General features: G+C 49.5%; 1 protein-coding gene across 2 annotated transcripts in view; it reads left to right on the top strand.

Annotated features, from left to right (window-relative positions):
• The window catches only part of RSPO1 (R-spondin 1), a 46,510-nt gene extending 27,623 nt beyond the window's left edge, over positions 1 to 18,887 (top strand). For both annotated transcript variants that reach the window (XM_006134252.5, XM_006134251.5), the window contains exons 3-6: positions 8,208 to 8,399; positions 10,608 to 10,757; positions 14,894 to 15,082; positions 18,175 to 18,887. In XM_006134252.5, coding sequence (XP_006134314.1) covers positions 8,208 to 8,399; positions 10,608 to 10,757; positions 14,894 to 15,082; positions 18,175 to 18,332 — 689 coding nt within the window. In that variant the 3' untranslated portion in view covers positions 18,333 to 18,887. The remainder of the gene's footprint in view (positions 1 to 8,207; positions 8,400 to 10,607; positions 10,758 to 14,893; positions 15,083 to 18,174) is intronic.
• Positions 18,888 to 19,618: the final 731 nt, after the last annotated feature.

The raw sequence follows: 19,618 nt of genomic DNA, 5'->3' as shown, positions 1-19,618 counted from the left end.
CTTTGCAGATGCACTGGTAACTCAAAGCAACAACCACCTGCATTTCAACCTAAAGTGCTTGCCTCAGACTAGCAGAGCCCAGGGATGCCGGCCACTACTAACCCTCTGCTCCAGGTCCTTCCTGTAAATCCATTCCCCTCCCCCTTCCTCCTCTCAAGACCAACAAGTTACACCACGTCCTCTTTATAGCCCAGTGAAAATCAATTGAGCCCACCTGCCAGCATGACTCAGCAGTAATTACCCTGCCTTTCAAGGGGGTGTTAAAAGCTGGGCCTCCTTGTGCTGGGTGGGGGGTGGCTGTCTTGCCTATAGGTTTGGAGGTCTGCTATGTGTGCAGCCTTCATGGAAATAACAAAGAGGTTCACTCCAAGCCCAGGTAGTTATTTTAGAGCAAGTCAGTGTGGAGCATGCAAAGGGGCTGCTGTTTGATGTAGCTGGTCTTGGTTCTAGCTTTGCAGCCTGCTCTCTTCCCAAAGTGGCTCCAGTTTAATGAACTGGGCATTTTAAACTGAGGTTTTGACATGGGTGCCTCTTTCTGTATGAGCGCTCTTAGATGACTTCAGCAGCACCAGGGAATAGGCAGGTGCAAGTTAACTCTGTCTCCAGTTTTGAATGGAAAGAAGAGCTTCTATGCAGGGGTATGCACAGAGTTAACCATGCTGGCTTTTCAACTGATTTAAGTTAAACTGGCACAATTAGCTTGTGTCGGTGAACCCTGGGTTGCTTTCAGCATTGCTTGCTATGAGGGAAAAGTGCTTGCGTGGTTAATGTTACAAATTACAAATGGGTCTCAATTATATACTTCAGGTAGGAATAAGAGATCCTCTGGAAAAGGGCTTTATTCTGGAGGATTGTGCCAGTCTGGATGCTCTTTTCCGGCTTTTCCCCAAGCTGGAAAAAAAGTGGTGGCCATGTTTATTTAAATCCTGTGGGGGATATTTAAATATCCCCCGTGGATTTCCCTATTCCAAAGTTAGAAATTAGCATGCCTCTTCCAGAGAAGGGGCCAGTGTAGATGTAGCTCCTGAGTATTTCACAATCTTTGTCATCATCCTGGTCAGGTGGTCAGTAGTACTTTCTGACTGCTGGACTCTTCTCATTCAAGCATGGAATTTCTAGAGAGATTCTATGTACTCTTTTATTCTTTTTTTTAAATTATATTTGATTATATATTTTCCTTCACATATAATCGGAGTCTCCTTCCAGCACTTGTATCCTTTGTATTCAGGACTTACCATATCCCAATGATTAACATTGTTCCACCAAGTTCTGTGATGTCTATGATATCAATATCCTCATTTAATACCAAACACTCAAATACACCCATCCTAGTACTTAGACTTCCTGCATTTATGTCCAAGCACTTATAAAAGTGTCAAAATTTAGTTGTCTGCCTTCATGGGACATAACTGAATATGATTCTGTTTCTTTGACTGTTTCTCTTCAGTTCCTACCTGTAATTTATCAACTTCCATATTCTCTTTGCTATAATATAGAGCATCCCTATTAATAAACTCTTCCCTAGAGTAGTGGTTCTCAAACTTTTTGGCCTGTGGCCCACTCTGCTAAATACAGACCTTTCTGCGGACCACCAGCCAACCACCCATGATGACAAAATGGGTGCAGGAGAGGTCTGGGAATGGGGGGTGGGTCTTGCCAGGGAGGATGCAGGAGCAGGATGGGGGTGTGAAGTCTGGGCAGGAGGGAGGGTGCAGGAGCAGAGTGGGGTTGCAGGATCTCGGCAGGAGGGGCATGCTTGAAAAGGATGGGGATGCAGGGTCTGGGCATGAGGGGATGAGGAGTGCTTTCCTGGCTCTATGCCTCCTGCCGCTGCCAGGCACTGCCCCTCACTGCTCCCATTGGCCATGATTCCAGCCAATGGGAGCTGCAGGGAAAACTGCCAGGCAAGCAGTTTTCTGCACTGCTGTTTCCCAAGCCAGGGGGAGAGGGCGTGGCAGCACACAGAGCCAGATCCAGCACGAGAGGCTCCTCCCCCACAGCAAGAACCGGTGCTGGCACTCCAGCCGTGGACCACCCTTTAAGAACCACTGCCCTATAGGATGTGTTGGGACCCTGTGCTCCTCTGCACCACTCCTTTTCTGACATAAGTAGCCTTTGCTCTCCAGGTAGAATAACTATCTTCCTGTTACAGACAGCCTGGGACTCAATGGCTTATGAGAGCAACGCCAGCCCGGGACATTGCCTCTGGAGCTCGGTGCCTCTCTTGCATGAGCGAGGGCTGGCTGAATGAAAGCTGTAATCTCTCAGGAAGGGCTCAGCGGGGTCGCCGCACTGCCAGCGGAGCTGGGAATTAGTTCCCCTTTTCAGCTGTTAATCCGGGCATATCAGCTGAGAAACAGACAGGATGAGCTTCCTGAAACACCCCCTCTTGGGCAGTGCAGAGGGTGTTGTGGCCAGAGAATGGATGCTTGTGTTCAGCCTCTGGGTTTCTGTTTCGGAAACAGCCTCCCATGCCAGCATGCAGGGATTTCACCTGCTTCCTCAGTCTTGTCACATGCTCTCACCTGCCTCCTTGGATCTTCCTGGGAGGAACCTGGTGCAGCACTAGCATTGCTCAACAGGACATGAAGGACAAGCCCAGGACTGCAGCAAACAAGAGATCTTGCTCTCAGTGGAGCGTCCCAATTCCGAGCCTAACCCAGCATAGACTGAGGGGATGTGTTATCCCGACTCTCTACCTCCTCCTTCCAGAATCTCACCTGTGTCTTTAAGGAACAGCTCTTAAGGCAGGAATATAACTGGTTACCTGATAGCCTCAGACTTGGTTACATGCAGGGTCCTACAACCTGATACCCGACACAGAGACCTTTATGTATTGCATGGAATAAGCCAGGTACTGAAAGTGACTGGCCAAGAGTTAGGAGAAGTCACAGGTACAAACCACCCCTCTCCTGCACCCCACTTGAATCCAGGCTGGGTTGGGCACTAAACTCAAAGCCTTGTCAGGGTGACAATATACACCAGAGATGTGAAGTTGATTTTGTCCTGGTGATCCACTGGCGTTTAACTGATAGTGCTTGGTTATTCACTCATGCAGGATGCACACCCACTTGTGCCGCGGCCATGCTAGAGCCTGGGATGGGGCCGTTTCCACCCTGACACCATACCATTTTCGCAGTGAAATTCTGCAATTGAGACCGGGGTGGGACCTTGCAAAATTTGAGCCTCGGATGGGAGAGTCAGGGAAGGTAGCTCCAGGAGTAGGGATGTGACCAGGTCACCCATTCCAGTCCAGACCTAGGTCAGCAGTCGCCACCATCTGCAATGAGGTGAACTCATTCCGCACGGGCACAGATACCATGCTGACAAGGCACAGTGCCAGGCTCAGCGCAGACCCCAAGGGCCGGATGGACCTGCTGGGGAGTAGGAGGCAAGTCACTACTCAAGTCACTGCTTCTTCCCCACCGTTGCCTGTCTAGTCTCTAGGCCGGTCTCTGACCATCCGGGAGCAGGTCCCTGAACTTGCTGGAGTTTTTAGGTGCTATAATAATAAGTAGCAATAATGGACAAAGATATGGGATCCCCTTAGCCCCAGAGGTGATCCCTGGGGGTGAGGGCGGAGAGTGGAAGTGGACTGGTGAGGGCTGTGGGAGAAGCATGCAGTGGTGCTGCCTGTGAAGATACAGAAGAGATATTGAATTCTAGCACAATGCACCCCAAACCCTGATTCAAACAGCTCCATTAGCTACGTGGAACGGTGAGATGTCCCGGGCTGTAGCTCCGTTGCACTGAAGCTCCCCGTCTGTGGAGCATAGGGCTGGTTGACATAACCCATCATGTGGTTTCCATTCAGGGAGCAGAGCAGGGTGTTAATAGGGAGCAAACAAGACTGGGGGGATTAAAACCGTGGCCTCCAGCTGCTTCCCAGCGGGCTGTGAAACGAGCCCTGCGTTCGGAGTCTGTGGCGAGAGGAGCGGGTGTGTGCCTGAGGCTGGGGCTGCAGGCTCTGTGGCCCCTCTCCAGAGGACCAAGGCAAAGGGTGGGTTCATTGCTAAGAGTGAAAATGAAGGTGGTTTTCTCCCCGAGAGGGCAGTGCAGCTCCACTGCTCTGCGGAGTGGCAGGGAAACAAGATTCAAAGGCAGGTGTATCCCAGCTTTAAGGGAACCCCTATCCATCCCCACAGCCAGCCCCATACAGAGGAGCAGGCCTGCTCGAAACACAGGGAAACAGTTTCACAAAACAGTTCAAAATGTTTCCTTGTCCTGTCTGAGTAGGCACAAAGCCAGAGTGAAATCAGTGCATCCTCCTCCCCCACACCGAAGGCTAGAACAGGGCTGGGCAAAATATGGCCCGCGGGCTGGATCCAGTCCACCAAGCTACCAGATCCGGCCTGCAGGAGCCTCAGCTCACAACCCAAACTCCCTCCCAGATCCTGCACCCCAATCCTGTACCTCAAGCTTCCTTCTGTAGCCAACCTCCATCTCAAACCTGGCACCTCCTCCATTAATATCGTGGACATTCTTGGAGTTGCCCTCCATCAAAAATTATTGCCCACCCCGGGCTAGATTCTGCCTCCAGGCCCTCCCCAATGGCTCCCTCCCATGCTACTCAGGGGAGCCTTTAGATGAATCCATGGAGGAACTTGGCCCTAATGGGGAGGAGGGTCAAGTCCCAGAGTTAGCAAGAATTCAGTCCTGACCGGTCATTAGAATTTTTCTGTTGAATCAGGACTCTGCTCCAATTGTTGTTTCATTTTCCGTGCTTCGAACAGCCTGCGTAGCCCAACCAGAGCAGATGCCAGCAGCAGCTGTGCGGTTCTACCAAGGCAGAGCACAAGGGCTACTGAAGGGATCTGTGGGGTTTGCAGATTGCTCTGGGAGCAAGCGTGAGGTTTTTCTTTTCCTTTGTGAATCCATGTCCTTGCTCCTCAGTTACTAGCCTGGAATTTAAAGAGTCTGTTGTTCCAGTGCTTGCTTTTGAGGCATAATAAATGCAGTATTTAAAATAAAAAAAGATGTAGACTTTCTCTAAACACAGGCAATCTTACATAATTAACTAATAAAAATAACCTGCATTCTAGCCTGCAAAAAATATTATTTTCAAGACAAAGCAGAGTTTGTACGATAATTAGAAGCAGAAGATGGGCAGACATGAAAGTGGACAAGTTTCTTGGCCTGAGGTCAGGGCCTGAGAACTGGTCTCAGTTTGGGAGGCAGTAGAATCTCCCTGATGTAACTGACATAGAAAGGAGGTTTGGGACCTGAATCTGCGCCAAGCAGAGTGGAGACGTATTTGGCAGATTTTCCTTTTTCTGGGCTCATCTGGGTTTCCCATTTCGGAGTCTGCAGACATGTGACCCCGGCTTATTTGGACCCTGCTCACTAAGGGGGCTGGTCCTCGGCTGACCTGGCTACCTGCCCGAGAGGTATATGAATGTAGGCGGATGACGGTTTGTGACTGGGCTGAGCAAGTTGCCCCAGAAGACAAGCCAGGCATGTGACTCTCCCCACTTCAGCCCTTTTCAGGGGCATGTCTGGGGACCCACAGAGGAGCAGTAGCCAGAGTCAGCCCAAGTGTTACTTCCAGCGGGAGATGGAGTTGCTGGGTGGGGCTGATGGAAGCTGAGGTGGGTGTTATTCAGGGTTTATTACAGGTTTTGGACTCTGGCCCGAATGGCTGTTGTTTAATGATACCGATCTCCATGCTCAGAGCAATCACACCAACCAGCCCAGGTGTGCGACACCCCCACTCCCTCCCCACCCAGCTCGATGTGGGTGCGTGATTCCATCCAACTGTGCATCAGTGCAGTCCAAGAGGGCGTGCAAGATACCATCTCTTCCACGTGGGGAGTGATGGCACCAGTCCCAGATATTGCTGCTGTTGCATGAAATGAGGTTGAGAAGAGTGGCAGGTTCACGTTCAAATCACTTTTTCCCAGGGCATCGCTTCTTGCCTGCTCAGCCTGGGGACAGGGAAGCAGAGAGCCTGTCTCTCTATCTAATCCAGTCATTTATCGGGCACTCAGTGACATGGTGTGGGGGTGCCTGTTCTGCAGCCTCATGAAACTAGCTCTGGTGGGAGCAGGGCATACAGCCTTCCTGGGCTGGAAGGATAGGAGAGGAATAATGGGCAAGAACAGGGTTTCAAGTCTCTTTCCCTTGTGCTACAAGTTGAAGACAGAGGAGTGTTGCACCCATCACCTTTCTCAGGGCCAAACATAGTTTTCTCACAGAAGCTCATCAGAAGGCCCGAGCTGACTATGGCAGAGGGGATCCTGAGATCACGAAGCTGGCTAAATCTGCCTGCCCTGGACATCTGCTCGTGTCCCATTGAAGAAGATGCAGACCAGACTTGGAAGGGGCCTCGGCAACAGATGTGCATTGGCCGCAAAGAATAACAGCGCTTGTAATGGTCACAGGAACAATCAATTATTTATCCGGGTTTGACTCATTCTCTCTGGGCAACGTTTAAGTTGTGCCATGAGCTCACTCATCGCATCAAATGTTAATGGCAGGTCTCCGGAGAGAGGGCTGTGTTTCCATGATGCTGCTGATTGGCCAGCAAGGGTCAGTTTTAACCTAAGAGCCAGGGCAAGGGAGCATTTCCCCATGGCAATAAACCATCTCGAAGCAGCAGGAACATTTGTGCTTCTCCCCTGGGAGGATGTGTGAGCGGTTAGGACCAAAGGCATAGGGCTGCTTGCTGGCAAGAAACACTCAGCTCTCTTCACGGGGGCTTTTGGAAGCGGAGATTTCATATGCTCTTCAGGAGCCAGATTGAACTGGGTCACATTGTTGGCAGGGAGGATGTCTCATGATGCTGAGAACGTCCTAACACAAAACCCAGGCAGAGTCATTCCCGGTTAAAATGGGGCAAATTTCAAAGGAGACGCTACAACAGGGAGAGTGGAGTTTCCTCTAACATTTTCCATCCACATACAGAATTAATTTTGTCATGTGCACCAAAGCATGTGTAGAAGTGCACCACCCGTAGAAAGACATGCTGCTGGCTGTGGGCACTCTTCTAATCAGCTGGGAGGCCTCTAAATCATTCCTGGGTGGCCGCCCAAGTGCTCAGCTTACAGGGAATGCTGCCAAGAGGGAACATCAGGTTAGATGGGACAATAAGACTCAGCCTGATTCCCTCATCTCATGGGGCTTCTTTTGTTTCCCATCCTCTTTATTCAATGGAAGTTTATCATTGAATCCTGACCAAATCGATGATGGGCTTGCATTTTTCAGGCTGCATTCTCAATGTTTTGAAGTTACATTTGGCCAGAGGGCAGCAGCTCTGGTAAAGTTTGGCTGGGGGAGCGAAGGGGGGGGGCTCTGATTTGTTTGACAGGCTGCTACAAAGCAGGATTTCACCAAAGATAAGATACTTTGGGTTAGCTCAGGAACAGGGAAGCTAAGGGATTTCCCATTATCTCTCCTTTCTGATAACTCTTGTGTAGGGCAAATCCGTGCCTGTTGACACCCACTGGAACAGCCTCCCCTCATCTTACTTCATCATAATTCTGCCCCATTTCCCCTGTTGTCCACATGCTGGTTTGGCCAAGGCTCCATCCATACTGCAATGTCACTCCCAGTAACTCTGCCAGGTGCTTCACCACCTGGCAGATCTAAAGCTGGAGCCAGGGAACACTCCTGCCTGAAATGCTCCTGGCCTGCTGACCCACGAAGAAGTGAGAGGGAAACAGGAGACTGGGACAAAGGGGGCAGCCTGGAAATGGGGGCTGGGAGGTCAGGGTTTGAGCAACCAGTTTCTCCCAGGCTGGAGCCGTTTGGTCTGTAATGCCTGGTAATTTTTCTCGCAAAGAATTCCACAGTGCGTGTCCGCTGATTTTGACACTTTTATCGTCGGACCCTGGGCCAGACCCACCCTTCAGGAATCCCATGCCTGCTGGGCTGCCCTGAAAGGCAAAGTCTCCTACTTCTCTTTAGAAGGGGCAGCTTCCTGCATGCGCTACCCCTTGCCAACCTGGAGAGAAGAGCGGGTTGATCTGGGTGGGGGCTTCGGTCTTCTTGCTGATCCAGCCCAGGGAGAAACAGTGCGTGGCAGACTCATGGCCACAAGGGCTGAGCCCACTAACCACATAAACAGGCTTTATGACCCTGACTAGCAGATGGAAGCCAGCGCGGGAGCAAGCTGTGTAACCAGTGACTCTTGTTGCCACCAGTCCCCCTGGACCGTCGTGCTCTGCGACATGCATGTTAATCCGCGGGTGTCTCTCTTCCCTTTCCAGTCAGTTCCGAGGTGAGTCAGGGCTGTGCGAAGGGCTGCGACCTGTGCTCCGAGTTCAACGGGTGCCTGAAATGTTCCCCCAAACTCTTCATCCTGCTGGAGAGGAATGACATCCGACAGATCGGGATCTGCCTTCCCTCCTGTCCACTGGGCTACTTCGGCGTTCGCAATCCAGACATGAACAAGTGCATCAGTAAGTGCCAAGGCCTGGGGGAGAGAAAGCTACAAAATCATATTCTGCTCTATGGGCCCTCTCATCCAAGGCCTGCAGTGAGTTAACCCTTGCCTGCCCCTGGGAGGTGGAGACTTGGTAATATCCCCATTATATGGATCAGTAGACTAAGGCACAGAGAGGGAAAGTGACTTGCCCAGAGAATACCCACATAAAGGGATCCCTCTCTGATTGGCTTCTTGTAGCCCTGGATAAGGCATGAGAACAGAAAAGAGATTTATCTCATGTTGGACCTGAGATGGGAATGTAATTCTCTCCCCTGCAGAGGTGGCTGCGTTTCCACCCACAAATGCAATGTCCCACAGGGGATCATTTCAAACAGATTAGAAAGCAGCAGCATGCCTGGGGAGCCTTACGGTCTCCTAGTGCCCCCGGATGGCTCTTGACAAGCTGGGGTCAGTAGAAGCAGTGAAATGAGTTGACCTAGAGCTGGAAACAGCACACACAGACTATTAGGCCTCTGTTAGTTTGGACATCTGCCTCTCCTCTCAGCTTTTGACTTGCAGTTTGGCTTCTTTGACTCTGATCAGGGTCTTATTATGAACAGCCAGGTGCAGCAATTAGGTGGGAGGTGCAGAAATGTGGCATGGAGCTATTGCAAGAGGGTATAAATTGGTACAACTCTGCAAAAGTCAGTGGCACTACATCCAGTTACACCAACAGAACGTCTGTGTCCCACGTGTGTTGGGAACAAAATGCGCTTAAACCCACTGAGTGCCTCAGCTGGCAGTAGACAAAATATCCTCAGGGACCCATCAGCCAGATTCGGTTTGCTAGCATGGAATGTTATAAGATGGTCATGGGGCAGGCGGGGGTGGAGGGAGAGGGCGTGAACTGTCAAACAAAGAATTAGAGACCATCTCTAATTTGGGCCCTTCTGGTTTTGCTGTGTGAATGGTCTGGCTTTCTCACCGGGTCCAAGTGATGGTTATGTACTGATGTCATAGCTGTCCTCGCAAGGTAATCCAGGGGTAGCTGCAGGGGTAGCTGCAGGTGTGGGTACCTACCTGGAATCTGGCTCTTACTCCCAGGGTCTTGTGTGGTACCTGGGGAGCTGGTGCGTCTTCCTTTGTCTACCCATCTATAATCAGTTAGGGTATGTCTACACTAGCCACCCTAGTTCGAACTAGGCTGGCTAATGTAGTCATTCAAACTTGCAAATGAAGCCCAGGATTTAAATTTCCCGGGCTTTATTTGCATGTTCCCGGGCACTGCCATTTTTAAATGCCCCGTAGTTCGAACTGCCTGCCTGCGGCTACACGCGGCACGGGCTACGTAGTTCGAATTAAAGCTCCTAATTCGAACTACCGTTACTCCTTATTGCAGGAGGAGTCAGGTGGAACACCAGCGAGTAAGCTGGACTTGTGAACAATCCTGGGGTCATTTTATTAGCAGCTTCACAGACCCTGGTGCCCACAGCAAGCTTTTGTGGCCCTCACTGCAGCTCCATCAGGTGTGACTGAAACCAGACTGAGCTCCTTGCGTTCTTCCATTTCGGCTGATTGTCCATGAGGCTGAGCCCCTGGGCCCAAGCCTCTTGCATTCATACTGCGGAGATACAAGCCGGCATAGGCTGCTGATGATGCTGCTGGTTACAGGATTACCTCCCAGAATGGCTCTGTCTTGCAAGAAGGGGCAAGGGCAGAAGGAAACAAGTTTCCTTCTTGGTAGCACACCCAGATGAATTCTGATGAGTACTCAGAGGCATACACTGGCTGTTTGCAGATTTCGTGGGATCAGGGGGCCTCTCTAGTGGAGTGTCTAGGCCTCCCTTCTCCAATGGATGATGCCCAGTCTCTGCCGCGAGAAGTCACGACTGTAATTCGTACTGTTCAATTTCTGTGTATAAAGGCCACAGAAGCCTGCTGAGGGTTGCTTTTTTATCATATCCATGGACCTGCTGATCTGGCCTAGGGGCCAAATTCAAATCATGTGTCTGTGTAATGCCGGCAGACCCTGTTCATCTGCAGGTGAAATTGAACCTGAGACCTTGGGAGGTTAGTGCAGGGGCCTCTACAGCTTGAGCTAAAAGCCAGCTGTCCCTCAGCTAAGGCTGGAGAGCAAACTCATAACGCTCTCTGTAAGTGGTCTCAGTGCCACTCAACGGGACAATGCACCACCCCCCGCAGGTGTGTGGGTAACCTCCGCTTTTTCCTTTTTCCTCCCCAGAATGCAAAATTGAGAACTGTGAGGCCTGTTTCAGCCGAAACTTTTGCACAAAATGCAAGGAAGGGTTGTACTTGCACAAAGGGAGATGTTATTCCACCTGCCCAGAAGGCTACTCTGCTGCCAACGGCACTATGGAGTGCAGCAATCCTGGTAAGTGGCAATAGAGCTGTTCTAGCTGTTGCTTTGTCTGCCGGCTCGGCGTTGTGCTGCTTGTCTGTGCGATGGCATCCTCAGACTTGCCTACTTTCCCTGCTGCTCCTCCAATGCAGCGATATCCCGTTAACAGCAGAGATAGGCTGAGTGCCAGGGCGGGCTCTGCAGAAAATACATTCTAGCAGCCCAGAAGGTACATTCTCGCCCCTTCATCTATACAGCAGCTTCAGAAGACCTGGATGTACTCAAAGGGTTTGGCAACAGCCAAGAAATTACAGCTGACATTGTGGAAAAGCTTTCTCTTGCCTCGGAGAACATCACAGTAAATCTGGGGGGAGCTACAGTGTTTCCTCCCAGGAAAGAGAGTGTGTCTCGGTAACCTTTGCTGCCTGGAGACAGGTTTTCCCTGTAAGACATAACCTGGACTCCCCCTGTCCCAATACCTGCTGTGCTGAGCAACCCCAGGCAAACATTCGCCAGTTCGTTGGTTTGTCTGCAGCTGCATATTTGCCTCTGCAAAAAAACAACAACCCCAAACAACAACAACAATCCAGGGCTTAACTCTGCAGAAAACTCTCTGCCTTTGGCAATTTGATTGTTGGTTGTAAAATGGGTGATCACTGATCGGCTTTCCATTTGTGGTTGCTTTAAAGCGTAGTTGTGGTTTGGAAGATGCCAATAGACCCTGCGGGTGGAAAAGGCTAGCTGCAGGAGCATTCCGATGAGGAAAAGTACAGCCAGACACTCAACCCTCTGGAGGAGTGCAAAGCCTTCTGGCACAATCCAGCACACTGTCCCAGTTTATTGTTTGTTAGTTGCTTCTCAGAAAACACCTGCTTCTGAGACTCATGACCTAAATGATGGACTCCAAGATAAAATAGGCCTCAGGAAGGAGCAAAGGAAACTCCTGAATAAAGGCCCAGAGCTGGGGTGCAGTGAGTGACAAAGACCCCAAATGAGCACACACAAAAATTATCCAGGCAGGAAACTTAAACAGCAACTGGCTCCCCTCCCTTCACGCAAAAGGCTCTTCCTATGACCTCGCTCCCGCCAGAGGAATAAATAATGTTGGGCAGTGACAATGAGGGAGCATCACGTCTGAGTGGGGGGATGTGAAGGGAGCTTAAGTCTGAGAGCACAGCCACTGCTGCTCGGCTGCTGGATCCCTAGGTCTGGCTGCGGCAGCCACCAGAGCACCAGGGCTGGAGCATCCAGAGTCCCGCACCCAGGTGGCCAGTCTCTTACCAGTGCACTGCCCTGGGATGCACCGGCTTACTTTCATCTTTGGAAAAATTTAAAAAACAATGAATAGTCTAGCAGCACCTTAAAGACTAACAAAACATGGAGATGGTATCATGAGCTTTCATGGGTACAGATCCAAGAATAAATAAGGGAAGGCAGGGGGGAAAAAAGGGGGGGAGGAAAAAAAGAGAAAAAATAGTGAATTGGATTGTTCACTTTACAAGTGGCTGATAAGAACAATTTGCACCTCTATTCGTGCCTGTTGTTTGTTTGGTTGGTTAAGTCATTAGGATGTGGAAGGCAGTGTGTGAGCCAGCGGATATCTTTATTCATTCCTCTCTGATAAGAATCAAACTTGTAAATGAAGTTAAGTTCCAACCTTTCCTTGTGTATTTGGCTTGTGGAATTGGCCTGAAACAACACTGTGACTTTGAGATCCATTAATGAGTGCCTGGGCAGGTTACAGTGTTCTCCAACAGGTTTCTGTGTGTTGCCTTTTCCAATATCTGATTTATGTCCATTAATTCTTTCCCATAGAGACTGTCCAGTTTGTCCAATATATATAGCAGTGAGGCATTGCTGGCATTTGATGGCATAGATCACATTAGTGGATGTGAAGTTAAATGAGCCTCTGATATGGTGGCTGATGTAGTCGGGTGCAGTGATGAAATCACTTGTGTAGATGTGAGGACAGAGTTGGCACCGGGGCTGATCGCAGGGGTGGGTTCTTGGATGATTATGATGTTGGTGTGCTGCTTGGTTCCTGGAAAGAATTTGTTTGAGGTTAGGGGGTTGTCTGTAGGCAAGGACTGCCTTTTCCCCTAAGGCCTGTGAGAGTGGGGGGTCATTTTCCAGGATAGAATTGCACAGGGATTTCAACAACTTCCACCGCACTATCAATCTCAGCCTGGATCGGTCCACATGAGAGGTCTGCTTCCTTGACACTACAGTACAATTACATAACAAACACATTTCCACCACTTTATAATGGAAACTTACTGACCGCTACACTTACCTTCATGCCTCTAGCTTCCATCCCAGACATTTCTCAATCTATTGTTTACAGACAAGTCCTAAGATACAACTGGATTTGCTCCACCTACAGACAAACACCTACAGAACCTATATAAAACATTCTTAAAACTAAACTAACCACCCGGAAAAGTGAAAAAACAGATCGAGAGAGCCAGAAGAGCACACAGACATGAACTACTTCAAGACAGGCCAAGAAGAGAAAACAACAGAATTCCACTTGTCATCACCTATAGCCCACAACTTAAACCCTCCAGCACATTACCAACAATCTACAACCTATCCTGGAAAATGACCCCTCACTCTCACAGGCCTTGAGGGAAAGTCCAATCCTCTCTACAGACAGCCCCCTAATCTCAAACATTTCTTTGCAGAAACCAAGCAGCACACCAACATCATAATCATCTAAGAACTCTCCCCTACGATCAGCCCCGGTGCCAACTCTGTCCACACATCTACACAAGTGATTTCATCTCTGGACCCGACTACATAAGCGACCATATCAGAGGCTCATTTAACTTCACATTCACTAATGTGATTTATGCCATCAAATACCAGCAATGCCCGTCTGCCATGTATACTGGACAAACTGGACAGTCTCTACAGGAAATAATTAATGGACACAAATCAGATATCAGAACAGGCAACACACAGAAATCCATTGGAGAACATTTTAACCTACCTGGGCACTCATTAATGGATCTCAAAGTCACAGTGTTGTTTCAGGCCAATTCCACAAGCCAAATACACAGGGAAGGGTTGGAACTTAACTTCATTTACAAGTTTGATTCTTATCAGAGAGGAATGAATAAAGATACCCTTCCACATACTAATGACTTAACCAACCAACCAACCAATGGGCACATATAGAGGTGCAAATTGTTCTTATCAGCCACTTGTTACTAGAACAATCCAATTCACTATTTTTTCTCTTTTTTTTCTTTCCTCCCCTACTCCCCTCCTACCACCCCCGGCCTTCCCTTATTTATTCTTGGATCTAGACTTCTAATACTCCAGTCATCTGAAGAAGTGGGTTTTGCCCATGAAAGCTCATGATACCATCTACATGTTTTGTTAGTCTTTAAGGTGCTGCTAGACTATTCGTTGTTTTTTAAGTTTTTCCAGTTACAGACTAACTCTGCTACCCCTCTGAAGCTTTTTCATCTTTGGGTTAGGCAGACATCAAAAAGTCTAGACCCCCCTCCCCTCCCCTTTTTGGTCTCCACCTTCACAAGGGTGAGGAAACAGGTCGCAGTGACCCACGTCTGGGGTTGCGGAAAGGAAAAGCCCACATGAGCATGTATCCAAACCAAGAAGGGACTTTTGCTCAGAGAGGTAGATGTGACGCACTCTGAACAGACTGAGTACAGGCTCAGCATGTTCCATAGGAGGCTTCCCTTCCCTGGCTGGGCCTCCGGGACCCTGGTGGAGCAGAGAACTGTCATGGGGGATCGCTGTCCCCTAGGGAGTGATGCATTGAGCCTTTGGGCTGATGCCAGGTGCAGTCACAGCCTTCTCCCTAGGCTTGTTAAAGTTCCTGCCCTTGAACAGCACAGTCCTTTGTGGTGCAGCCCAGAGATGACATTTGGACCCCGAGCCGCTCGGAACGGGCCCAGAAAATTCCCCTCACAAGAGATTTTTCTGGTGTCATAGACTCTGCCCTAGCGCTCTGGCTGGGGTGGACAGCATGGGGACTATTGCATCTCGCCCCCACACATATGTGTGATCTCTCAAAGGGAGACAGACGTCGGGCTGGGATGGCAGGCAGGCGGTGGCACGAGGGAGGGAAGGACTCCAAGGATGTGTCAGGAGCCCTGGGGAAAGTGGAGTTCCCTCTTGACTCTCTTGTTGTCTGGCAGCACAATGTGAAATGAGCGAGTGGGGTCCCTGGGGCCCGTGCTCCAAGAAAAGGAAGCTGTGTGGTTTCAAGAAGGGCAATGAAGAGCGATCGCGGAAGGTACTGCTGGCTCCCTCTGGAGATGTGTCTGTGTGTCCTGCCACCACCGAGGTCCGGAAATGCACAGTGCAGAAGAACCAGTGCCCTGAAGGTGAGCTGATGCCAGGGCATTCACCCTCTCCCATTGGGGACCCATTCTGTTTGCTTGGGATGAAAATTTAGTTTAACTCTAGCTGAAACAAAAGACAGGACTATGTAGCACTTTAAAGACTAACAAGATGGTTTATTAGGTGATGAGCTTTCCTGGGCCAGACCCACTTCCTCAGATCAATATGTGGAAGAAAATTGGCACAACCATGTATACCAAAGTGATACAATCAAAAAAATGAACACATGTGAAATTGACAAATCATATGCGTTCTTTTTTTTTATTGTATCACTTTGGTATATATGGTTGTGCCAATTTTCTTCCACATATTGATCTGAGGAAGTGGGTCTGGCCCACGAAAGCTCATCACCTAATAAACCATCTTGTTAGTCTTTTAAGTGCTACATAGTCCTGTCTTTTGTTTCAGCAAGACCAGACTAACATGGCTGCATCTCTATCACTAGTTTAACTCTAGGATGTAACAAACAAGGCCCTGTCAGGAATCTGACAGGCGTAGTCAAGACCAAGGGTCAGAGCGGGGCAAACCTGGGGCTAGGAGTAGCAGAGAAGTTCGCAGTCAGGTTCCAGGCCAGGGTTGATACTGAGGGTCAGAACCTGGTTTCAGGCTTCAAGTGAGGATGAAAAGTCCAAATCAAGCCAAAGGCAAAACCAGGCATACAGGAGCAAGGGGCAAGGATTGTCATGGAAGCTACCAGAGATCAGTGTTCCCTCTATTGTTTTTCCATCCATGTGCAGAATAAATTTTGTTGTGTGCACAGAGGCAGATGTACACCAGCAGCATAAATACATGCTGCCAGCTGTGGGTGACTGTGGGTGCTCTGCTTGGCATTTGAATCTCTCCTGGGTGGCTGCCCAAGCCCACAGTTTACAGCTGTGGTGGGCAACCTTTGGCCCAATGGCCACATGCAGCCCATTGGATTTCTATGTATGGCCCACAGGATACTTTGTTTACCATTGCCCATGCACAGGCTTGCCACACAGGGTGTGTGGATTGCATTCACCACTGGGAGAGCCGTACACTCCCTCTGCAGCCAATCAAAGCACTGCTACAGGTCAATCGGCACTCCTTACAAATTCTCCGTACGCAAGAGCGGAGAGCAAAACTACCGTATTGAGAGAGCCCATGACAATCTTGCGGCCTGCCGAGATGATGGAGAGCCACTCATGCGGCCCACTCACTAGACTAGATTGCCCTTCACCGGCTTACAGGAAACACTGCCAGAGATCTATGGTGTAACCTGGACTTCCTGGAATGCTCATTGGGTTTATATAGAGCAGGGAATCAATCAGGAACCATGAGGTTGCCACCTGTCAGACCCCTTAAGGTGGGACTTCCCATGGTCTCTGTCCTCTCTGGGTCACGAGTAATGGAGTGCAGGCTGGTGCTGGTTGGAGATGCCTCACGGCCTGGCAGCTCTGAGTCTAGGGCTGAGACCCCCTGGGCCTTACAGCCCCCAAATAAGCCTTGCTCTGTGCTGCACCTCTGCAGGACAGACACATCTGAACTGCCTGATTCTCTTAGCCACAACACAAACTGGCATGTGAGCAGCTGCCCTGTGCTTCATGCCTTGCTCTTTACAGCGCGTTTCCAGCGTGACTTTCATAGGAATGCAGCCCTGCCAAAAGCATGTGGCGTGCACCATGACAGCTAGAAAGAACACTTGACTGTAAAATCAGAATGAGCCACTGAGTGGTTAGTTTCTAATAGGATCAAGCTTTAAAAGTCGTCCCTGGACACTGCTTGCTGTCGCTGCTGTATGTTGGTATTCGTTGTTTGTTAGCTTTGTCAGGGAAAAACGAGATCGTGACAAGGCAGATCGGCAGAGGGTGGGAGGGCGGAGCCAACATCCAATGTTGGGGTATTCGTTCACTCTAGCCCACCTTTGCAGACAGTTTGCTTGCAGTTCCCAGTGGATTCCCGTTCTCTGAACAGGAAGATGTTTCCTTCTTGTCACTGCAAACTACCGTTCACCTTCACTCTACTGGAAATGTGGAGGCCGGTGGCTTGCTCATTCCCCTTGTGGTTGCACTAGGATGCAGGTGTGGTGGCTGCTTTTGGGGTGCCCAGTTCTCAATTGCATCTAATAGTGCATGCAGAAGACAATAAGGAACAGTGGGGAAAAGGCAAATGTTGAGTGTAGTGGCTCTCAAATGCACAGACTGTATTTCCAGCCATGCTAAGGAGCCAGGCTGGAAGCCCCAGGAAACGCAGGTTCTGAGTGCCCTGCCAGTGATGGAAAATTACAATCTCAAATTCACATTTCAGTCATCTCACCCCTTCTGTGAACATCAATAATACCAAACTCCTAGAAGCGCACTTCAGCCACCCTGACTCCTCAGAGAGAGGAGAAACACAGGCCTGCAGTGGGCCGGGATGGTCACCCATGGAAGCTGTTTTAGAGCAGGTGTGAGAGGCCTGGAGCTGTACAGAGAAGAGTTTGCCAGCACGTCCTCTGCTTTATACCAGGAGGCTCCAGCATCCACAACTCTATGATCAGTTGTGGCACTACGTCATGGGGAGAAAGATGCTCTCAGCTGGGCCAGGCCCAGGCCATTCCATTGACAAGTATTAAACATCTTCCTACTGTACTTTGAGTCACGTTAGTGAGCCAGCGTGCCAACAGTCCCAGAGCAATGGCAGGGCTCACTAACCAGCCGTGCCAGCAGTCCCTGACCAATCATAGACTCAGAGGGCTGGAAGAGATCTCAGGAGGTCACTGAGTCCAGTCCCCTGGCAAAAGCAGGACCAACCCCAACTAAATCATTCCAGCCAGGGCTTTGTCAAGCCAGGATTTAAAACCAGATTCCACCCCCTCCCTAGGGAACCCATCCCAGTGCTTTACCACCCTCCTAGGGAAATAGTTTTTCCTAATATCCAACCTAAACTTCCCCCACCCACTAGCAGTGCTCACTAGACAGCTAGGCCAGCGTGCCGGCAGGCCCTGTGAAATGGCAGTGCTCACTAGCCAGCAGGCCAGCGGGCCAGTGGCCAGGAGGCAATGGCAGCACTCAGCTCTGAGATGAGTCAGCCTTCCATTCGATAGTCTCATTGTTGCTCCTTTGCTTGGTTTCAGGGAAAAGGAAGCGAAAGGAAGAGCAAGAAAAGCGAGATAACATGAATGGAAACAGAAACCAGAAAGACACCAAAGAGGCCAAATCTGGCACCAAGAAAAGGAAAAGCCAGCAGAGAGGGACTGTGGTCCCCATGACTCTTGCTAGCCCTGCCCAATAGCTGCCCCTTTGTAGTCACATGATGGCAAGAGTACATTGCTGCTATGTATATGAAAGCTTTATGGAACCAGAGCACTGCTACATAACAGACACATTCAGACAGACAGAACCAACCCCCACTGCCACACACAAAGACGGAGACCACACACAAATGCAACATAGGACCGTAAAGTGCAAACCTCTAAGAAGAGGAGTAAGAAAATATAAGAGATGAAGTTTAAATGCTAAGGAGTTTACTGTGGAAACTGGGGAGAAAGTATGAACCAGACTGGAAGGCAGTGGTGCCAATATTCCTGATATAATGACTCAAATAGAAGTCAGCCATGTAAACCCCAGCATAACACAGCTTCAGCCAGAGACTAGAACTGATTTGCTATTGTTCAGAATCACAGGATCTGGAATCGCGCAAAGATAGTGGCCTGTTTCTATTCCCCCTTCCTTTGTTCTAAGCTGTATGAGAATATATGTTAAACCTTTGTGAGAAGAGGTCAGAGATGTCTGCCCTGAAATGGCTTCAAAAATGTATTTCAAAATTAAAAAAAAAAGTCCAACATAATGACCTCCAAATTTCCAATTGTGTGCTTCATGGCTCAGCCCCCAAAGAGGCTGGTGTCCCAATGGGGGAGGGACTCGCTTGCAGAAGGAAAACTCATAAGAGCTTTCAGAAAATGTAGCCAGCTGCATCCTAGCCACAAATCAGTCATCATTCACTTTTACAATCCCTGTCCATGTCCATTAAGCCCCGTGGGGAGTTTCCCATCATGCAGCAAGTTGAGAAATAGAGGTGACAGCAAACCGCAAATTGGTTTGATGTTGTGATTCTGCCGATAGTCACAGTGCGAAGGATTGTGTGCTGAACTGAGGAAGGAAAAAGCCATGTAGTTAAGTCTCCGGAGTGGGAAAAATATGCAGAGCTTTTAAATCCATTCAAAAGCCATTAATCTGCATGTCGCTAGTTGGGCTGTCTTAGAATTAACACCAGCACTCTCTGGATCTCCCCACTTAGCAAAGATTTAATCCCCCGGGTGACATTACTCCTGTGCAGCACAAGGCCTGTGGCCTGCAGGCCTTCCAAGAGACTGAAGTAGCACACGTATTTTTGGCAGCCTTCAAAGTGTGCATCTCTTGCTGCACATATTTGCAGAGGTCACATAGAGCCACTTGATCTGACTGGCTGCATTTCCTCACATGCCCGTTGTGTTGGCTGGCTGGGAAGCATGCTTGTTGTATTTCAGCAAACAAAAGTCCATGCCGTTGCAATACTAGGAAAAGCTCCTGGAATTCTCT

The sequence above is a fragment of the Pelodiscus sinensis genome, chromosome 26 (assembly GCF_052426305.1).
Source record: "Pelodiscus sinensis isolate ZL-2025 chromosome 26, ASM5242630v1, whole genome shotgun sequence".
Classification (NCBI taxonomy): domain Eukaryota; kingdom Metazoa; phylum Chordata; order Testudines; family Trionychidae; genus Pelodiscus; species Pelodiscus sinensis.
This window is presented reverse-complemented; position numbering and strand designations above follow the sequence as displayed.